This window comes from Macrobrachium rosenbergii, chromosome 44 (assembly GCF_040412425.1).
Source record: "Macrobrachium rosenbergii isolate ZJJX-2024 chromosome 44, ASM4041242v1, whole genome shotgun sequence".
In the NCBI taxonomy this organism is placed as follows: domain Eukaryota; kingdom Metazoa; phylum Arthropoda; class Malacostraca; order Decapoda; family Palaemonidae; genus Macrobrachium; species Macrobrachium rosenbergii.
In genome coordinates this window covers 34,705,570-34,727,947 of record NC_089784.1, presented here as the reverse complement: position 1 = coordinate 34,727,947, position 22,378 = coordinate 34,705,570, and the positions used below count along the sequence as shown (strand labels likewise).

General features: G+C 37.4%; 1 protein-coding gene across 1 annotated transcript in view; it reads left to right on the top strand.

The window, feature by feature from the left end:
* Positions 1 to 22,378, top strand: part of LOC136829514 (uncharacterized) — a 602,709-nt gene that overhangs the window by 164,600 nt on the left and 415,731 nt on the right. Inside the window, exons 8-9 of the mRNA XM_067088310.1 lie at positions 16,258 to 16,367; positions 21,323 to 21,563. Of these exons, the coding sequence (XP_066944411.1) occupies positions 16,258 to 16,367; positions 21,323 to 21,563 (351 nt within the window). The remainder of the gene's footprint in view (positions 1 to 16,257; positions 16,368 to 21,322; positions 21,564 to 22,378) is intronic.

Below are 22,378 nucleotides of genomic sequence, written 5' to 3'. Positions count from 1 at the left end.
TCCCTCATTCCTGAGAATTTCGACGATTCCCATTTCTCCCGAATTCGCTCCTTCGTGTCTGAATCTCATCTCTGTTTCCTGTGTTGGTATTAACGCTTTATAGTTTGGTTGCTCTTAGTTTTTGCCGATTTTTTTTCTATAATTTTATTTTCTCTTTCTTTTACCTGGATCTGTTTTTTTCCTTTGTACTTATTGTAGTTTTGCATAACTCAGTTTTGCCTAACTTTAGTTTTGCGTAGTTATAGTTTTGCGTAACTCTAGCTTTGCGTAATTATATTTTTACAAAACTCTAGTTTTGAGTAATAATAGTCAAGCAGCACCGCTGGAACTTCAAATCTGTGAATAAATTAGAAATACAGATGATGGTCTTTTTTATGTAAAAAAAATTGACGTAAATATGAATAAAAAAAGATAGTTCTTCTAAAAGAACTATTGGTATTTACATCACACAATTATCTTTATACTTCTCAGCACCTTTCTGCCTTCGTGTACACTTTGCCAATGTCATTCATCCCAACCTCTCTCTCTCTCTCTCTCTCTCTCTCTCTCTCTCTCTTCCTCTTCATAGACAAGAGTTGGCTCAATAATCCTTACTTATATTCCCACCCTGCTTTCTTTAGACACTCCTCGTCTACTCCTGACCCTTTTCAAACTAGGCCGTACCATCATCATCCATATCATTTTCTCCCAGTTACCATTATAAATCAACCAGTTGATTCTTCCTTCAACCATATTAACAGTCATCATTCTTATCTCTCTTGCTTCCATTTACCTACATTCTTATTAAACTTTTTCTTCTCGTTAGTATTTTCAAATTCTTTCCTCATTCTCTGCAACTTCTCTTTACTTTTCTCTCATTAGTATTTTCATATTCTTTCCTCATTCTCTGCAACTTCTCTTTACTAAGACTTAGCTCCTGTACATTTTCTTCATAAGTCTTTGTCGGATACTTCCACAACCATTTATAAATTCACCTTATTCTTTCAGCATCTAATATAGTATTTTTCACTTCATTTTACTGGCTTTCCCAAATCTTCGTATATTTTGGCTACTCTTGATAGCATTCTTATTTAACTTTTTCCTCTTCCTCTTCAAACATTCGGATGTATAAACCTTTCAGACATTCCTAGATTTATTGTAACCTTTCAAACATTCTTAGACGCATAGTAACCTTTCAGACATTCCTAGATTTATTGTAACCTTTCAAACATTCTTAGATGCATAGTAACCTTTCAGACATTCTTAGATTTATTGTAACCTTTCAGACATCTTAGATGTATAGTAACTTTTCAGACATTCTTAGATTTATTGTAACCTTTCAAACATTCTTAGATGCATAGTAACCTATCAGACATTCTTAGATTTATTGTAACCTTTCAGACATTCTTAGATTTATAGTAACCTTTCAGAAATTCTTAGATTTATAGTAACCTTTGAAACATTCTTAGTTGTATAGTAACCTTTCAGACATTCTTAGATTTATTGTAACCTTTTAAGTATTCTTAGATTTATAGTAACCTTTGAAACATTCTTAGTTGTATAGTAACCTTTCAGACATTCTTAGATTTATTGTAACCTTTTAAGTATTCTTAGATTTATTTGTAACCTTTCAAACATTCTTAATGTATAGTAACCTTTCAAACAATTCTTAGATTTATTGTAACCTTTCAGACATTCATAGACCTATTGTAACTTTTCAAACATTCTTAGATGCATAGTAACCTTTCAGACATTCTTAGATTTATTGTAACCTTTCAGACGTTCTTAGATTTACAGTAACCTTTCAGAAATTCTTAGATTTATTGTAACCTTTTAAACATTCTTAGTTGTATAGTAACCTTTCAGACATTCTTAGATTTATTGTAACCTTTCAGACATTCTTAGATTTATAGTAACCTGCTCAAATTTCCAGTCAATCAGGCCATCCTGTTATCTTTCTGTGTTCTCCATTAAAGAAAATGTGTTGAGTGATGTTTCCTCCATTTGCATCTTTATTTTATTAAAATATATTTGTCTGTTCATCTTTCCCAATGTTCCTGTTCTCCTGTGCAACAACTTTTCCCTCCCGAAAGTTCTTACATTCACTCCGAGCGTTTCATCAGCTCTCACCCCCTTTCTTTTTTACTTTCTCCTTTTCTGTTTCCTTCCTCTAGTATACTTGTATATGATCTTTCCCTGCTGGCCTGAAATTACGTTTCTGAATAGCTCTATTTTTTCTGTATTTAATATTTCGTTTAGCATATTCCAAAAAGGAATGTTTTACCTCCTTGTTAGACACCTTTACTGCAGGTATACACCCAATTGACTCGATAATACCATCATTTATGCTTTTAGTTACAATCATGGCTGTTTTCAAACCTCCGTGCCTATAACTTCTTTATATTTTCAGTTTCGCTTCAAAGTTATGTTTTGGTAAACCCTCTGGCACTCCTCTTCTCACAATTATGTTGCGACGCCAGTTTTAGTGACCATATGTCAGTCAGTCAATCACAGTTACATCTTACAAAGGAATTTTCTGCCTGCTTTCTGCTAAGTATACCTTAGTTTAACCAGACCACTGAGCTGATTAACAGCTCTCCTAGGGCTGGCCCGAAGGATTAGACTTATTTTACGTGGCTAAGAACCAGTTGCTTACCTAGCAACGGAACCTACAGCTTATTGTAGAATCCGAACCACATTATAGCGAGAAATGAATTTCTATCACCAGAAATAAATTCCTCTAATTCTTCATTGGCCGGCCGGAGATTCGAACGCGGGCCCAGCAGTGTGCTAGCCGAGAACTATACCGGCCTGTCCAACGAGGAACTAACTCATAATGTGACACACTTACAAAGACACTGTCTCCTTTCAAAAATGTATCTCTCTCTCTCTCTCTCTCTCTCTCTCTCTCTCTCTCTCTCTCTCTCTCTCTCTCTCTCTTCTATTTCATTCACCGTCTCTTTTTGTGTTAAATGCAATTGCATTCAGATTACCAGCTCAAATACCCTATTCAGGTAACATTAAATCAGATATGCGATTAAGATATTGTTTTTAATCTTTTTAAATAATGTTAATTTGATATGTTGTTAAAATACTCTTTTCAAATCGTGTTGAATTAGGTAAGTTGTTAAAATATTCCTTTCAAATAATGTTAAATTAGATATGTTCTTGAAATATTCTTTCCAAATTTTATATTAGATATGTTAAAATATTCTTTTCAAATAATGTTAAATTAGATATGTTAAAATATTCTTTTTAAATAATGTTAGATTAGATATGATGTTGAAATATTCTTTCCAAATGATAAATTAGAAATGTTGTTGAAATATTCTTTCCAAATTTTAAATTAGATATGTTGTTAAAATATTCTTTAAATAAAGTTAAATTAGATACTGTATGTTGTTAAAATATTCTTTTAAAAAATGTGAAATTAGATATGTTGTTGAAATATTCTTTCCAAATGTTAAATTAGATATGTTAAGCTATTCTTTTCAAATCATGTTAAATTAGGCAAGTTGTAAAAATATGCTTTTAAAATAATGTTAAATTAGATATATTGTTGAAATATTATTTCCAAATGTTAAATTAGATGTGTTAGGCTATTCTTTTCAAATTACGTTATATTAGGTATGTTTCTATATTCATTAGTAATTTTCTTTAACTTTTTTTCACATCCTGAAAGCAAATTGAACAAACTGTCATAATTTGGAACCTTTTAATTTTGAGAGATTTCGTAATCTAGTTGATACAAAAACTTTTAAGCCTGGGTTCAAAGTGTCTGTGTGCGTTTGTGTGTGTGTGAGAGAGAGAGAGAGAGAAAACATGTAACTCTCTCACCATCTCTGTTTTTTGCCTTTTTTAGCCTCATTGCGAGTTGTGCAGTCGTTTCGCTTTATGAAAAGGAAAGATTATTAAATTTCGATATGACCAATTGGCCTGTTTTTGAAGAAAATTGCTAGAAAAATATTCTTTTTTCTTTTTTTAGCGACAGGTATTTCCCATTGACTCCAGTGTTCTCGGTTCTCGTTATTTCCCGCATTTCTCGCTGGTTTTGTTCGGACTTTGCAGGTTATCCGAGTTTGGGAGAAATGTTTTGTAACAAATTCTCTCTCTCTCTCTCTCTCTCTCTCTCTCTCTCTCTCTCTCTCTCTCTCTCGAAAAACTCTCTCTTATCTCTGACGAAAGAAAAGGAAAGATAATTAACATTTCACTAAACATTATAAACCGATTATGTATTAAGACCAATTGTCTAGAATCATTGCTGTTTTTGATAGGTAACAAAGTTAGCTAGAAAACTCTGTAAAAAGAAATGTAAAAAAACCAAGAGGGTAATCATGTAATTATGTAATTATTTTAACTGTAATTTTCCTAATGCATTGCCGTAACGTTAAGTAATACGTACGCTTTTTCCATATTAGGTCTTACAATCCAAAGTCACCTATATATACCGAGTTGTTATTCATTAATTTGAAGTGATATATATATATATATATATATATATATATATATATATATATATATATATATATATATATATAAATTATATATATGCTTTTTTATATATGTATGTATGTATATATATATATATATATATATATATATATATATATATATATATATATATATATATATATATATATATATATATACACACACATATATACACATATATATATGATGAATTCAAACGCAGAGAGACTATTATTATTCGCGGTTAATCCAAAAATGTAAAACGTAACGTCGCAGCCTAATCGAACTGAAATACATTAAACTGATCTGGACGTGGATATCGAACCGTGTTGAAATCTCGGTGTTTGGTTTACGCTCTCATCACTGATGCAATTCCATCAATCAATGGTCAGAGATGGACTCGTTATGCAAACTAATCCTCTGGGAACAGAACTTAAACCAAACTGATTGCGTTTGGTTTAATTGCGCGTTCACTGTGTATTTCTGTTTTGTTCGGCAGTTGAATTTGAATAACTTTTTTCCTGTTTTCTTAAGTGTTTATTATTCATTATTGGGTTACTATCTTCATTATATGTTTTTGAATCGATTCTCAATTGGGAGAGAAAATAATAAAATCACTTTCCGACTGGGAGTCGATGCGATTGATATTTTGATATGAAACTGTAATAAGCGAGTGACGAAGGGTCTGTCAGAAAGAGCCGAAATGAGGACGGTGAGATGGATTGCTGGAATATCACTACTGGAAACGAGGGGCAGTCAAGATATAAGAAGAATGTGTGGTGTATGTAATGTAAAGGAGAAGGCTAGGGGAAGCTCGTCCGAGACACTATGGCCATGTAATAAAGAACAGAGGAGGTGGAACCAATCAAGAGAGTTAAGAGCACGCCAGTGATGGGGAGGAGGAGTGTGGGTCGTCAGCGGATCAGATGGATGAATGTAATGAGGAGGGACATGGGTGAGGTGGGACTGGGGGAAAATGATGCAAGGAATAGAAAATAGATGGAGAAAGTTGACTCGAGCGGCCAACCCTGCTATACATGGGACTTTGATAAGGTCGAAAGAAGGAGGACGGCGTCTCTGCTCTGTTAACATGAAACTCCTAATATTGCTTAAGCTTTTGCTGTTGAGGGTTGGGGGTTGGTGGGGAGGGAGGGGGATAGAAGGGATGGAGGGGAAGAGGATAAAACTGTAGCTTTTGTTGTTTAGTTCTTGCTTGGTTTCCCTCTTTCATAAGTCTCAAATTTTTACTTAAGAAACGAGATCAGATACCTTCATTTTTTATTTTCCTTAAATCTGCATAAACATACACATTATATATATATAGAGTATATATATATATGTATATATATACATACACACACACACACACACACACACACACATATATATATATATATATATATATATATATATATATATATATATATATATATTTACGTATATACTATAATTTATAATATATGTAATGCTTTGCTTAACGAAGGCGTTCCATCTTTGCCGAAATAATCGTGGTTTACAAAATGTACATTAGTTTCAAGTCAAGGCCTTCTAAATTTTCTTGTTGACATTAAATCTTTGTCTTTTCATACCTAATGTATTTGTAATTTTTCATAATATCTTTTTATTGATGTAAATGTTTCAGGAAATAAGTATCAAATTAAATTTCCCTAGTATGAAATGATCTCGCTACTTTGCGTGTCTTTAAATCTCTGCGATTTCTTTGTAATTATTTGGTGAATTTGTAGTATTTAATTTAAAAGGGTACATTTACTCCCCTCTCTCTCTCTCTCTCTCTCTCTCTCTCTCTCTCTTCGGAGCCATCAGTTTTCTACACCCTATTTACTCGTATATATATGCTTCTCTCAGTTTCTCTCTCTCTCTCTCTCTCTCTCTCTCTCTCTCTCATGTTTTATCATAATCCAGAGAGAAGAATTCTCATTAAATACTACCACGTAATTGGATAACAAGACTCCAGTGGTACCTCTTCAGGAATCTTTGTAGTTCCCCACCTTTATATAAACGGGTAAAACGAATTTCCCATTCATTAAAAGCATGGAAATTCATTCATACCTAACCATCCTGACATTTTTAAAAGGTACTTCTCGTAAGGGTTTTATATCTTCAGATTTTTATTTGTTTAATTTTTTAAAAAATTCTTGATGTTTGGTATTTTGGAGGGTAGGGTACTGAATTAAATACAGCGGAATGCTGACATGGCTTAAGCTTGTTTAGAATGTTTAGCCATCTTAATTATTGTAGGGTTGTGAAAATGTTCTACTCTTCGGATTTTTAACTCATGCGTAAGAAATTGGAGTTTATCATTGTCTTCTTGCAAGCATTTGTGTGTGCTTTTGTATGTGAGTGCGTGAGTTTGTCGACAAAATGTGTTGTTAAGGGCTTGTGATTATTTTAAAGACCCTGAATAATATTTTAACTTCATACTAACTTCATACAATACTACAGGTATTCATGGTATTAACACCCACAAACCGTTTGATGTAGGGTTTATAAAGCAGTCGCCTTGTCTGTTGGGCTGTCTGTCCATGTGTCACAAATTTGGTCCGCCCCGTAAATCAGTGAGTGATAAACATTAACTCATATTTAACACCAAGTCTTCCTAGGGTCTCAGGATGTCATGATCCTGACCCCATCCTGACCCAAGATAATTGGGACAAACTCAAGGTCACTAAATCTCTGCGATTTCTTTTTAATTATTTGGTGAATTTAGGCTGTCAAGCCAAACAATATGGCACTTTAGATTGTGCAATTCTTAAGACAGTGCAAAGAGAGAGAGTTGGGAAGGTTGGAGAGCAACATAAAGAGGCCCAAAAATAAAGGAAATGAAATACAAGCTCTAAGGGAAAGGTGGAACTGAGAAAATCCCACAGATGCACCAAGAAATCATTGAGAGGTTGAGCAGCAAGAATGAAGAAAGGAAGCCGGAATAGATGTAAAGTAAAAGGCTAAAAGAGTGGGAGCATGCTAGAGGCCGAAGGGACGCTGCAAACACCCTTTAGTAATGCCTACAGTGCACCACGTGAGGTTCAATGACAGCACTATCCCCGTGCGCAAAGTTCACATGGAGAAATTTAAGAAAATTCTTGTTAGGCTAATTACTTGATAAATACAGGAATATTATAATTTCATATTTTACATGAATATTACCCGAAGTCAGAGGGTGAGACATAATCTTGAACCAAGGTCATTTGGGCAAGGTCGAAGTCACAGGGCAAGACAAGCTAATTGGGCATTGTTTCGAAACCAAGGACTCGCCTAGAAATTGCTCAAAATATTTGTATTTTCATTGTAATTTTGATACCAGGGTTATTATGATCAAAGTGTTTAAACACTTCTTCCCTGTTTGGAGAAGTTCTCCAGTGTGATTCCGGGTGCTGACACTCCTCTCAAACTCATGGGTGAAGATGACTCTCCTCTCAAACTCCCGGGTGAAGCTGACTCTCCTCTCAAACTCCCGGGTGAAGCTGACTCTCCTCTCAAACTCCTGAGTAAAGTTGACTCTCCTCTCAAACTCCTGAGTGAAGATGACTCTCCTCTCAAACTCCTGGGTGAAGATGTCTCTCCTCTCAAACTCCTGGATACAGATGACTCTCCTCTCAAACTCCTGGGGAAAGATGACTCTTCTCTCAAACTCCTGGGTAAAGTTGACTCTCCTCTTAAACTCCTGGGTAAAGTTGACTCTCCTCTCAAACTCCTGGGTGAAGTTGACTCTCCTCTCAAACTCCTGGGTAAAGTTAACTCTCCTTTCAAACTCCTGGGTGAAGTTGACTCTCCTCTCAAACTCCTGGGTGAAGTTGACTCTCCTCTCAAACTCCTGGGTGAAGTTGACTCTCCTCCCAAACTCCTAGGTAAAGTTGACTATCCTCTCAAATTCCTGGGTGAAGTTGACTCTCCTCTCAAACTCTTGGGTAAAGTTGACTCTCCTCTCAAACTGAGTAAACATGACTCTCCTTTCAAACTCCTGAGTAAAGTTGACTCTCTTCTCTAACTCATGAGTAAAGTTGACTCTCCTCTCAAACTCCTGGGTAAAGTTGACACTCCTCTCAAACTCCTGGGTAAAGTTGACTCTCCTCTCAAACTCCTGAGTAAAGTTGACTCTCCTCTCAAACTCCTGAGTAAAGTTGACTCTCCTCTCAAACTCCTGGGTGAGGATGACTCTCCTCTCAGACTCCTGGGTGAAGATGACTCTCCTCTCAGACTCCTGGGTGAAGATGACTCTCCTCTCAGACTCCTGGGTGAAGATGACTCTCCTCTCAAACTCCTTAGTAAAGTTGACTCTTCTCTAAAACTCCTGGGTGAAGTTGACTCTCCTCTAAAACTCCTGGGTGAAGTTGACTCTCCTCTCAAACTCCTGGGTCTCCTCTCAAACTCCTGTGTGAAGATGACTCTCCTCTCAAACTCCTGGGTGAAGATGACTCTCCTCTCAGACTCCTGGGTGAAGATGACTCTCCTCTCAGACTCCTGGGTGAAGATGACTCTCCTCTCAGACTCCTGGGTGAAGATGACTCTCCTCTCAAACTCCTTAGTAAAGTTGACTCTTCTCTAAAACTCCTGGGTGAAGTTGACTCTCCTCTCAAACTCCTGGGTCTCCTCTCAAACTCCTGGGTAAAGTTGACTCCTCTCAAACTCCTGGGTAAAGTTGACTCCTCTCAAACTCTTGGGTAAAGTTGACACTCCTCTCAAATTCCTGAGTAAAGAAGACTCTCCTCTCAAACTCCTGGGTAAAGATGAATCTCCTCTCAAACTCCTGAGTAAAGTTTACTCTCCTCTCAAACTCCAGGGTGAAGTTGACTCTCCTCCCAAACTCTTGAGCAAAAGTTGACTCTCCTCTCAAACTATTGGGTAAAGGTGGCTCTCCTCTCAAACTCCTGAGCAGAAGTTAACTCTCTCCTCAAACTCTTGGGTAAAGATGACTCTCCTCTCAAACTCCTGGGTAAAGTTGATACTCCTCTCAAACTCCTGGGTAAAGTTGACTCTCCTCTCTAACTCCTGGGTAAAGTTGACTCTCCTCTCTAACTCCTGAGTAAAGTTGACTCTCCTCTCAAACTCCTGGGTGAAGTTGACTATCCTCTCAAACTCCTGGGTGAAGATGACTCTTCTCTCAAACTACTGGGTGAAGTTCACTCTCCTCTGAACCTCCTGTGTGAAGATGACTCTCCTCTCAAACTCCTGAGTAAAGATGACTCTCCTCTCAAACTCCTGAGTAAAGATGACTCTCCTTTCAAACTCCTGGGTGAAGTTGACTCGCCTTATAAACTCTTGGGTGAAGTTGACTCTCCTCTCAAACTCCTGGGTAAAGTTGACTCTCCTCTCAAACTCCTGGGTAAAGTTAACTCCCCTCTCAAACTCCTGAGTAAAGTTGACACCCCTCTCAAACTCCTGAGTAAAGTTGACTCTCCTCTCAGACTCCTGGGTAAAGTTGACTCTCCTCTGTAATTCCTGGATGAAATTGACACTCCTCTCAAACTCCTAGGTAAAGTTGGCTCTCCTCTCAAACACCTGAGTAAAGTTGACTCTCCTCTCAAACTCTTGGGTAAAGTTGACTCTCCTCCCAAACTCCTGGGTAAAGTTGACTCTCCTCTCAAACTCCTGAGCAAAGTTGACTCTCCTCCCAAACTCTTGGGTAAAGGTGACACTCTCTTCTCAAACTACTGAGCAAAGTTGACTCTTCTCTCAAACTCCTGGGGAAAGTTGACTCTCCTCTCAAACTCCTGGGTAAAGTTGACTCTCCTCTCAAACTCTTGGGTAAAGTTGATACTCCTCTCAAACTCCTGGGTAAAGTTGACTCTCCTCTCTAACTCCTGAGTAAACTTTACTCTCCTCTCAAACTCTTGGGTAAAGGTGATACTCCTCTTAAACTCCTGGGTAAAGTTGACTCTCCTCTCAAACTCCTGGGTGAAGTTGACTCTCCTCTCTAACTCCTGAATAAAGTTGACTCTCCTCTCAAACTCCTGAGTAAAATTGACTCTCCTCTCAAACTCCTGGGTAAAGTTGACTCTCCTCTAAAACTCCGGGGTAAAGTTGACTCTCCTCTCAAACTCTTGGGTAAAGTTGACACTCCTCTCAAACTCCTGGGTAAAGTTGACTCTCCTCTCAAACTCCTGGGTAAAGTTGACTCTCCTCCCAAACTCTTAGGTAAAGGTGACACTCTTCTCAAACTACTGGGCAAAGTTGACTCTTCTCTCAAACTCCTGGGTAAAGTTGACTCTTCTCTCAAACTCCTGGGTTAAGTTGACTCTCCTCTCTAACTCGTGAGTAAAGTTGACTCTCCTCTCAAACTCCTTAGTAAAGTTAACTCTCCTCTCAAACTCCTGGGTAAAGCTGACTCTCTCCTCAAACTCTTGGATAAAGTTGACACTCCTCTCAAACTCCGGGGTAAAGTTGACTCTCCTCTCTAACTCCTGGGTAAAGTTAACTATCCTCTCAAACTTAAAGTTGACTCTCCTCTCAAACTCCTGGGTAAAGTTGACACTCCTCTCAAACTCCTGGGTGAAGTTGACTCACCTTTTCCTATAACTTATCTCTCTCTGCAGGCTGATTTCTCTTTGGAACCCTCTTGGGTTTAGTGTGTTGACTCTGTCCATAAGGCTTTTCAGCTGAAGATTTAAAGAAAGATTAATTGATTTTTTTAATTTAGTGTTTTCACTGGAAACTGCTGTATTTTTACAGACTTCCTCATGCGTAAATAAACGTGTATACTTAAAATTTTCTCTTACATCTCCACTCTAGAGGAATTCCTTAATAGCCAGGGGTCAGAAGCTATAAAACTACTGGTGCCGCTGACTTGGCTCCCTTCAAATTGAGTCTCGAAGTCCAAGAGTAAATAGGGAGTTTTTTTATCGTTTTTTCTCGTTGGTTTTTATCTTTCTCTCTTTTTTGGGGTAATTTAGATTGCAGTATCTGAGGTGCTGAATCATAGGTGTATCAAAAGCCTAATGTTTTTTATAGAATGAATAATCCCATACATTTAGTTGCTGGCTGAAATATGTTTTTGAATGGTCGGCTGCTGTTTGTCAGTGACCCAGAATCATTGTAAAGATTTATGGGCTTTCTTTTTTGCGAGAATCATGTATTTTTTTAACATTGATTTTATAGCTTTTTTTATTCTCTTTGAAATTCTAAAGCTTCAGGCTGTTTCAGATACGTCTTATCATCTTAGTCTCGATTTTAACTTAAATTTCTTCCACATTCTGTATCGTTACTTTTGGCTATTTGTTGAAGATGAGGGCTGAGAAAAAAAAAAATATATATATATATATATATATATATATATATATATATATATATATATATATATATATATATATATATATATATATATATATATATATATATATATATATAGAGAGAGAGAGAGAGAGAGAGAGAGAGAGAGAGAGAGAGAGAGAGAGTAAGAGAGAGAGAGAGAGAGAGAGAGAGAGAGAGAGAGAGAGAGAGACGGACGTCCCGTACAACAGGCTAAGAGAAGGGAATGATAATGAAGAACCAAGAAGAGGATGGCAGAATGGGGCCGAGGGCGTGAAAAGATAAATGAGAGGATGACTATGAATGACGTTATGAATGAGGGAAATCGTGAATATTTGTTTGCGAAATGAATGTGGTGTAAACAGAAGTGCTACTTATTGTGTAATAATATAAAGTAAGAGAACATATAAATACAGTAAATGTGTAACAATTACGGAACACAATCTAGTTATATGCCATGAAGAACTAATGCGATATTAAGGACAAGCCTTAAAAAATGCTTGGACTGAAATAGTATGGGAAATCTTACGATACGAAAGTGTCATTGATGGCAGAAATGTACTGAAGATTCAAGGGAAATATCTATAGGTAATACCTGAATCATAATTAGATTGTTCTCTAGATGAAAGCTAAATGATAAGTACTTATACGAAAAAGATAAACAAGTTAAGCAGCCCTTTCAAATTTTACTATTATCTTGTTAAACCTGCAAATAACCACAAAATAAAAACAAGTAAAAAATGTGCCTAAGAAATGAGTTTTCTGTACAGCCGCTACAGCGTATAATCAAGGCCAAAATAGATCTATCTTTCGGTGGTCTCCGTATAATGCTGTATGAGCTGCGGTCCATAACCACTGCCCGGTGGTGGCGTACCCTATATCGTTGCCAGAAGCAAGATTATGGCTAACTTTAACCTTAAATAAACTAAAAACTACTGAGGCTAGAGGACTACAATTTGGTATGTTTGATGATTGGAGGTGGATGAACAACATACCAATTTGCAGACCTCTATCCTCAGTAGTTTATCCGATCTGAGGGTGGGTTGAAAAAGTGCGGACGGACAGACAAAGCCGGTACAATAGTTTTCTTTTAAAGAAAACTAACAAAATGACGTTAGTATATTACTTTTGGCTATCTGTCAAGGATATAGAAACATTTTTCCTATTCAGCCTTTTCAATTCGCATATTTGTAGGTTAAAAAGATAATTGTAACTTGAAACAGCTGCTAAACGAGTTAATTTTTTTCGTATAAATAACCGTCATTCAGCTTTCATCTAGAGAACTTCTGTTCATTTATGCTTTATGTATTTCTTATAGCTTTCCCTTTTGAATTCACTATATTTCTACCATTAATGACATTGTTCTGTGTCGTAAGATCTTTCTTACTATCTTAGTTTAAGCATTTTAATACGTTTGCCTCCAGTATTTTTTAATTCCCTTTTAGTTATCTTAATTTATTTGCGGTTTTCCTTACTTATCGGTTTTTGACTTCTCTGATTATATTCTTTGACTCTTTCTTTCAATACTTTTCCGACTGTCCGATCCATTCATTCAAATTTTGGCTTCTTTCTGTTATCATACTAGTATGCTGCACATTCTCTTTCCTTTCTCTTCCTTACCATCACATTATTATTTTCGCAAACCCAACTTCACAATTTCTCCATTCATATCGTCATTCATTATATCATCATCATCATCTTCTTCTTCTTCTTCTTCTTCTTCTTCATTTCATACCCTGGACCGCTTCTTCTTGATTCTGCATTGTCCTTCTTCTTCTCTTCTTCTTCTTTTTGTACCCTGGTCCGTCTTGATTCTGCATTGTCCTCTCTCTCTTAGTTTGTTGTCTCTCTCTCTCTCTCTCTCTCTCTCTCTCTCTCTCTCTCTCTCATGTAACCTCTCCTCCCTCTCTCTCTCTCTCTAACTTTCGTAACTTTTCACTCCTCTCTCTCTCTCTCTAACTTTCCTCTCTCTCTCTCTCTCTCTCTCTCTCTCTCTCTCTCTCTCTCTCTCTCAGGTCCACGAAGGATGAGAGTCCCATTGTTTGGGCCAAGTGTTGTGCAATATCACTTTGCTTTCCGAATTGGGGTGTCCTCGCCACCGCCACCGCCACCACCACCACCACCTCCTCCTCCTCCTCCTCCTCCTCCTCCTCCTCCTCCTCCTCCTCCTCCTCCTCCTCCCTCCTCCTCCTCCTCCTCCTTGCTTCATACGCGTTCAGGAAGATTTTTTCCTTGTTTTTCGACGAGATGAAGTTGGCCCAAGATTTTTAATACGAGGGTTTTTGTGTTAAAATTATCTTCTTTGTGGAGGCGTGAGTTTTGATCTCTGACGTCGAGTTTTGGTTATTATTATTATTATTATTATTATTATTATTATTATTATTATTATTATTATTATTATTATTATTATTATTATTATTATTATTATTATTTTAACAGATAAATTGTTGTTATCGTTTAATATTTATATTGAAATAAACTCAGAAATGAACACCTTAATGCGAAGCAAAGCAAGGACTAAATTATTTGAAGTATTGCGTCATCACGATCGTATGAATTACGCTTGTAATTCTTTTCGTCAGTTCTAGTACAAAGATGATATTTCAAGGTAGAAAAAAAAAGAACATTATTATGATCACGAATTATTCCACAATGCATCCTTGCTCAATTTGGGAGAGAGAGAGAGAGAGAGAGAGAGAGAGAGAGAGAGAGAGAGAGAGAGAGAGAGAGAGAGAGAGAAGAGAGAGAGGAGGTCCAGAGAGAGAGAGAGGAGGGGAAGGTCGAGAGAGAGAGATAGTGAGAGAGGAGGAAAACGGAGAGAGAGAGAGAGAGAGAGAGAGAGAGAGAGAGAGAGAGAGAGAGAGAGAGAGAGAAACCCGGTCCACTCTCTCACATTACTTGCAGCGCCAGCCGACTCGGCGTTTTTTGAGTGGGGAGTTATATGGTCCGGTGGCACCCTTTCGCGATCCACGACATCATTATTGGCACTGTTGGGGAAGTTTGTGTTGTCTCGGAGACGTGTGATCAGTGCCATCCATCTTTGGTTGGGGGGGAGGAGGTGGGGGAGGGGATGGGAAGGTGGGGGGGGGGGAGCGGGACCGGAACGAAAGGACGCTTTTGGTGCATTACGTGTCCCAAGGTTAGGTACTGCAGGTCTGTAGGGGCATGATGTTTGTTGACAGAGAGAGAGAGAGAGAGTTAAACGGCTGAGGATGGTTTTTTGTTTTAAACGGCTGAGGATGGTTTTTGTTTATTCTCTCTCTCTCCCCCATGAAAAAGTGGCAGAGAGAGAGAGAGAGAGAGAGAGAGAGAGAGAGAGAGAGAGAGAGAGAGGGAGGTTAAACGGTTGAGCACGATCGTTTTCTCTCTCTCTCTCTCTCTCTCTCTCTCTCTCTCTCTCTCTCTCTCTCTCTCTCTCTCTACTCCATGAGGTTAAACAGAGAGAGAGACGAGAGTTTTATATCTCTCTCTCTCTCTCTCTCTCTCTCTCTCTCTCTCTCTCTCTCTCTCTCTCTCTCTCTCTGCCACTTTTTTGTTTTCCTTACTGTTATTGCTTATACATTACTCATTCTTTAATTTTTATTTTTTTATTTTTTAGGAGATACGCGTTTGCTCATTTACAATGTCCTTATGACATTACACTCGTATCGTTAATATTTTTTTGCCTCACAAACTACTAGTATGCATTTGTCTATATTCATAATTTATTCATGCCTTTTGTAAGTTACTGATATTGCCTGCTATTGAATTCTGTAGGGTAATATTTTAGATTAATAAAAATCATCAATGATACGCGTTTTATTAATTGGTAGTTGGTTTGTTTCATTGTGTTTATATTTTCCAAAATTAAAAGTGGTTAAACTTCGGATTATTTAGATAGTAAGTGATTACATCCGATGATTGACAAGACAGTCGGGTGATATGTCTATATATTTTGAAGTTGTATGTCTCCTTATTAACATTGATGATAATATGGATTTGTGTTAAATTAAAAAGCAAATGCTTAGGTACATCTTTCATCCTGAAGTTTCCCACCTGACGCAAATTGCCGTCATGAGAGTCTTGTGTAATTACAAATAATTATTACTTCTTTATGACTTCATTCTTATGTAATTATCATTTTTGGACATTCATAAAATTAGTGCATAACCTCCAATGCCTCGTGTGGGGTAGCGCTATTAGTACACCTTACGGGGTGCACTGAAGGCATTACTAAAGGTTCTTTGCAGCGTCCCTTCAGCGCCTAGCTGCAACACCTTTTATTCCTTTTACTGTACCTCCATCATATTATCTTTCTTCCATTTTTCTATTTACCCTCTCCTAACAGTTATTTCATAGTACAAATGCGAGGTTTTCCCTCCAGTTACACCATTCAGACCTACTTACTCTGTTTCCTCACCAGCGCTGAATGACCTCGTAGGTCCCAGTGCTTGGCCTTTGGCCTAAACTCTGTATTCCACAACCTCTCATGACTTTTGGTCGTAAAGAAAGGTCCACACTTGCATATTTATTTTTCTTCGTGTTAATTTATTTTTTCGCTTCCAGGAAGTGTCGTGTCTCTCAGTATCTGTCTGCTGAATCTACCTTACGATAAAGATCTCGCCACGCCACAATCTTCCAAACATCAGGAGGTCTCGAATTCCTTGCTGTTTGACGTGAGTATCTCAAATTTGTGTTAGTGACCCTTTGTGGTTAGTGTAAATATTTCCTTAGGTATTTACTTGATTGGAAATATTCTGCCCTAAAATGGAAGACTGCAGCATCTGCAAAAATAAAAAAAAACTGAATAAAATGGTAGATACTTTAGTTTTCCCTTGCCTTACTACTGATTTTGCAGATACTGCAGATTGGACCCCCTAAATAAAGCACTGAAGAATAATTCTGAAACTGCAGTAACTTGTGTATTAGTGTTTCACGAGCCTGGTAGGTGGCATATCTCAATTTCGAAAATATTGTAGATAATGCAGTTTTCCATTTTAGGGCAGTATTCAGCACTATATTTTTTGTTGCTGATGTGTGAGAGTATTTGTTTCTATATAGGTATTAAGAAGGAAACAGAGACCCCCTTTTTCATACAGGTTCTGTTAAGTAGAATAGTAGCATCAGCTGACTTGATTTTCCAAGTCAGTCTCTTCAGTTCTATGATTAATTCTTTCCTTCTCAATGCTGTGAAAAGAATTATTCTAAGAACTGGAATGATTCACTATAAAATCTGTTAAACTGATGTTGCCACTCTGTTTAAAAGAACTCATTTGAATATTATTCATATGTTAGAAAATATCCTTTTGTGGTTTGGAATTTGTCGAAATTTGTCGACGCTGGTGTGGATGTGTTCATTTACGTAAGATTTGATTCTGTGCAACAAAATCTTGGTTGGGTTCTGTTACAGTGATTTTATACACATTTTGGAGCTTAAATCTTTGAGATTTTGAGTTTCCCTACTAGGTCAAATTCTCTAGTCATAAATTTTTTCAAGGAGAGTAAGAATGACTCCAGTTTCGTCTTAGGTGGGAACTGCACGTTCAGAAGTTTCTCTTCCTCTCGATCCGTCAGGGGCTTTTTTAGTTTTCTGTAAAAGAAAACTATTGTGCCGGCTTTGTCTGTCCGTCCGCACTTTTTTCTGTCGGCACTTTTTCTGTCCGCTCTCAGATCTTAAAACCTACCGAGGCTAGACGGCTGTAAATTCGAATGTTGATCATCCACCCTCCAACCACCAAACATACCAGATTGAAGCCTTCTAGCCTCAGTATTTTTTATTTTATTTAAGGTTAAAGTTAGCCATAATCGTGCTTCTGGTAACGATATAGGATAGGCCACAAGCGGGCCGTGGTTAAAAATTCATGGGCCGCGGCTCATACACCGAAAGATAGATCTATTTTCAGGGGCCTTGATTATACGATGTACAGAAAACTCGATTGCGTCGAAAAAACTTCGACGCATTTTTTTACTTGTTTTTCTCTCCGGCAACTTATCAAGACAGATCCAGTATTTTTTAGATTCAGACTCTCTGCTTTCTGCGGTGGACCAAGTCCATACAGAAAGGAATCCCTGTATTAATAAATATGTAATAAGAATAAATATAAACTAAGACTCTGGTAAGAATGCTACTTTTCAATTTAGCTTCTGCGATATTAGCGTAAACATATAATTGTATCCTGATAGTAATTTCCATAAGACTTTTTCCATTCGTAAAAATCTCATAATCCCACCAGTCACTAGAATGGCGAAGAGATCCACAATGGTGTAAATGTAAATATATATTAATAATATACACAAACCAGTAAAAAATGCGCCGAAGTTTCTTCGGCGCAATAGAGTTTTCTGTACATCGTATAATCAAGGCCACCGAAAATAGATCTATCTTTCGGTGGTCTCGATATAATGCTGTATGAGCCGCTGCCCGGCCCAGTGGCCTTTAACTATATCGTTGCCAGAGGCATGATTATGGCTAAATTTAACCTTAAATAAAATAAAAACTCCTGAGGCTAGAAGACTGCAATTTGGTATGCTTGATGATAAGAGGGTGGATGATCAACATACCAATTTGCAGCCCTCTAGACTCAATAGTTTTTAAGATCTGAGGGTGGAAAGAAAAAGTGCGGACAGAATAAAGTGCGAACGGACAGACAAACCTGGCACAATAGTTTTCTTTTACAGAAAACTAAAAGAGACCTTTCAAGAACCTGCTCAATTCTCCCTCTTGCACTTACACCATTGTAGATTTCTTCACCACTTTTTCCATTGTTGCAGGCTCTAGTAAGGTCTGGAGAATTCTCTACACCTAGGTCCTAAGTAGGCTTCAAGATTTGATCTCTCAAAGGAAGTAAACACAATCCAGAATCCATCTCAAATTTCAACGCCGTAGGGGGCTAGTGTCGTCAGTGCACCTCATGCGGTGCACTGTAGGCATTATTTAGGGTTCTTTGCAGCGTGCCTTTTGCCCCTAGCTGCAACACCTTTCGTTCGTTTTAATGTACCTCCTTTCTTATTCTCTTCCTTCCATCTTACTTTCCACCCTCTTCTAACAATTGATTCACAGTGCAGCTGCTTTGAGGCTTTCCTCCTGTCACGCCTTTCATATCTTTCACTGCCAATTTCCGGTTCAGCACTGAATGACCTCATAGGTCCCATAGGTTCAATTCAATTCGTCTAAAATTTCAATGAATTTTTCCACGATCTGTAGCCCACCTGTTCACAGAAATCAGTTTGAATTTGAGTATATTTTAGACATATATTGTAAGTAGACAGGCAAAGAGCCAAACGCACGTTGACGGAGTTAATAAAATAAGCCTAGCTACTTCACAAAACGGAGTCATTCTCGAAATAGACCCAAGTCATTCCGAGTTAGATAAGCTGCTCCCTTTCTTTAATATATATCAAGTCACTTCCTAGAAGCAACCGGTTTTTTTTCTGTAGGCCCATGATTTTCTCAAATGGGTTCATTCGTTCCGTAGTTAGATAGTCACTTCTTTGATAGCGCAGTCGTAACTGCTTTGCGTCAAGACAGATGATTTTTCCCATGTTTTGTTTTTCATTGTGTGGCTCGTGCCTTTGTTTGAATGTTTACGTCCGTCTCCTCTGGTTCCAGAGATGCTCCTCTGCCGAATATATATCGGAAATCGGTATTCAGTACTTTTATTTCTCTCGTATTTATTCTAGGACGTTTGTATATGCTAATGTAATACTTGTACATCTTTTTATATGTATTTTTTTGAAGGTTGGCTCCTCAAGATAAGCCATAGCTGTCAGTTTACTTAGCAGATAAAGTCAGATCGTAGAACCGCTGTGCCATGTACGTGTCATTCAGTGTTTGTCTTGTGGAAAACAGAACAGGATCAGTTTTCGTATTTTTGTTGTATGAATTTCCCATAAATGTGGACTTTTTCGTTCTTATCATGAATTGTTCTTCATTATCTTTGTAACTGAATTCGCTGTTGGATACTGAAAGCAACTAGAATTTATGTTGTCAGATCTTAGTGTACACTAATAGAAATTTAATTTTAACCAATTTTAGTGTTCAAAATATTGCAGTTTTGAAACTTTTCAATATATTTCACTCAACTTAAACATTAAAGAATCTGAGGAAAGATGGTAGATGCAGGCATAATCTTAAGGGATGCGAAAATAAATCGTGAATGTAAACTGGAATCACTGATGTCTGGAAATCTTGAAGAGAAAATGCTAGAAAAAGAAGCAGCAGCTGGCAACGAACGTAAACAAAGAGTAACGGAAACACGGAAGATGGGGCAATTCATGTTTACGTTGATGGTGGAGGAATAGAAGAGGCTAATTCGTATAGTTACTTCTAAATATAATAAATGAAAATGATGGGACCAGAGGTGCGAATTGCAGAAAAGGCGAAACATGCAAAACTGGCACAGACGATAAGAAACCTATGGTTGGAATATATGAAGGGATTGTTGAGCCAACTCTCCTTCATAGAAATGAAGTGTTGATGTTAAATTAAAAATAAAATATTGACCGCTTCGTAAACTTTTGACTGTAATCTAACAGCGTTCTGTGAGGTTGTTGATTAGTACACGGGCCGGTCCAGCGCATGCGCAGGAAAGGTACTCAATATATGAAAGGTGATGGTTTGTATACTTAAAAAGAATACAAATTAATTAAAAAAAATTTCGATATATTTGCACGACAAAACCATATACTTAGTTTAACAGCCTTGAATCCTGATCACTGGTTAATGTAGACAGTTTGTGAGTGACAGGTGTGTTAACATGGAATACGCAGTTCTGGAAACGTTTGGTGGTATTGGCTATGTCCTGCGATAGCAGGAGTTGACCTTATCGCCTTAGCTAACATTTTAAACAATATCTACACCCATCTCGCTTTTTCAAACCCTTTATTTTATGTATACTTGGTATACAAGCACGTATACTCACATTCTTTCCTTTCATTCGCATTCAACATCCACACATCGCTTCTGTACAGGAAAGTTGGTTTAACTACGTGCATTCCGGTTAATGTGTTTCAAGACAATCCTTACTTTCCAGAACGGTTTCACAACCTCTGTAATCTTTAATTCAGTTACTTTCTGATTCTCATCCTCTCATGTAAGCCTTCATCTGTTCTATTTACTCTCAGACACTTAAACAAAAATAGGATTTCCATTTTTTAGTTGTCTGTAAAAGAAAACTATTGCGGCTCTTTGTCTGTCCGTCCGTGCTTTATTCTGTCCGCGCTTTTTCTGCCCGCACTTTTCTGTCCTCACTTTTTCTGTCCGCCCTCAGATCTTCAAAACTACTGAGGCTAGAGGGCTGCATATTAGTATGTTGATCATCCACCCTCAAATCATCAGACATACCAAATTGCAGCCCTCTAGCCTCAGTAGTATATATTTTATCTAAATTTAAAATTAGCCATAATCGTGCCTCTGGCAAATATAATGGATAGGCCACTACCGGACCGTGGTTAAAGTTTCATGGGTCGTGGCTCATACAGCATTACACCGAGACCACCGAAAGATAGATCTATTTTCGGTGGCTTTGATTATACACTGTACAGAAAACTCGATTGAGCCGAAGAAACTTTGGCGCATTTTTTAATTGTTATTCACCGCCCACGCCCTCATTCATCACTGTTCTTTCCCCAGCTGACCGGAATCCTGTTCAAGCGTCTCATAAGCCAGGGCGGAGTGCGCCTCTTCCGGCGGGTGTCCATCCAGGGCTACGGAAAGCGGAAGGACGGCAGTACCGACGCCCTCCTTGAAGTGGTCCTGACCAGCAGGGTCTACCAGGCGGAGTACCAAGTGAAGAACGCCATCGAGCCCTCCATCAGGAGCGGGAAGATCGGGCCCTACACCACAGACAACGACGTCTGCCTCATCACTTCAGGTAAGTGTTTGAAGTGTTGGCTCCGCGTCTCCCGAGAGAGAGAGAGAGACTTCGAACTTGGTGGATGTCGAAGGTATGTGATCCGACTTGTTGTTAGAACTTTTATTCTTCTTTTTACTTCGTCTACTGTATATATACTGTATATATATATATATATATATATATATATATATATATATATATATATATATATATATATATATATATATATATATATATATATATATTTCTTTAAAATTCACATTAAATGCACGTGACTTCAGTATATAGTGAATCCCACAGGAAATTGACAGGCAGAAGTTCCGCCTGTCATTTTCCTGTGGGATTGGATTGCTTAATATATATATACACACACGTACACACACACACACACATATATATATATATATATATATATATATATATATATATATATATATATATATATATATATATATATATATATATATATATATATATATATATATATATTTTTACGATGCGTACCAAGTACCTGGTTATTGGTTATTACACAACTAATCACAGATTTCGAAAATTTACCTCATATTCAGCCAGATACCTGAACTCTCATAAATATAAGAATTATGACTGAGTACTCTAAAGGTAACATTGATCCCTTAAAAAAGCTCATTAATCACATGAAAAGTCAAATTAAGTTTATCAAGACTAGTGTGAGGTATCAACAGTTAAACAAGAAATACACTAGAGTAAAAGGGCATCACTCCATCAAACAACTTTAACTGTTTCTCTGGTCTTAATTCACTTCAGCAAAACTAAAGGAACAAAACATGTTTATCACTTTGCCTTATGCACAC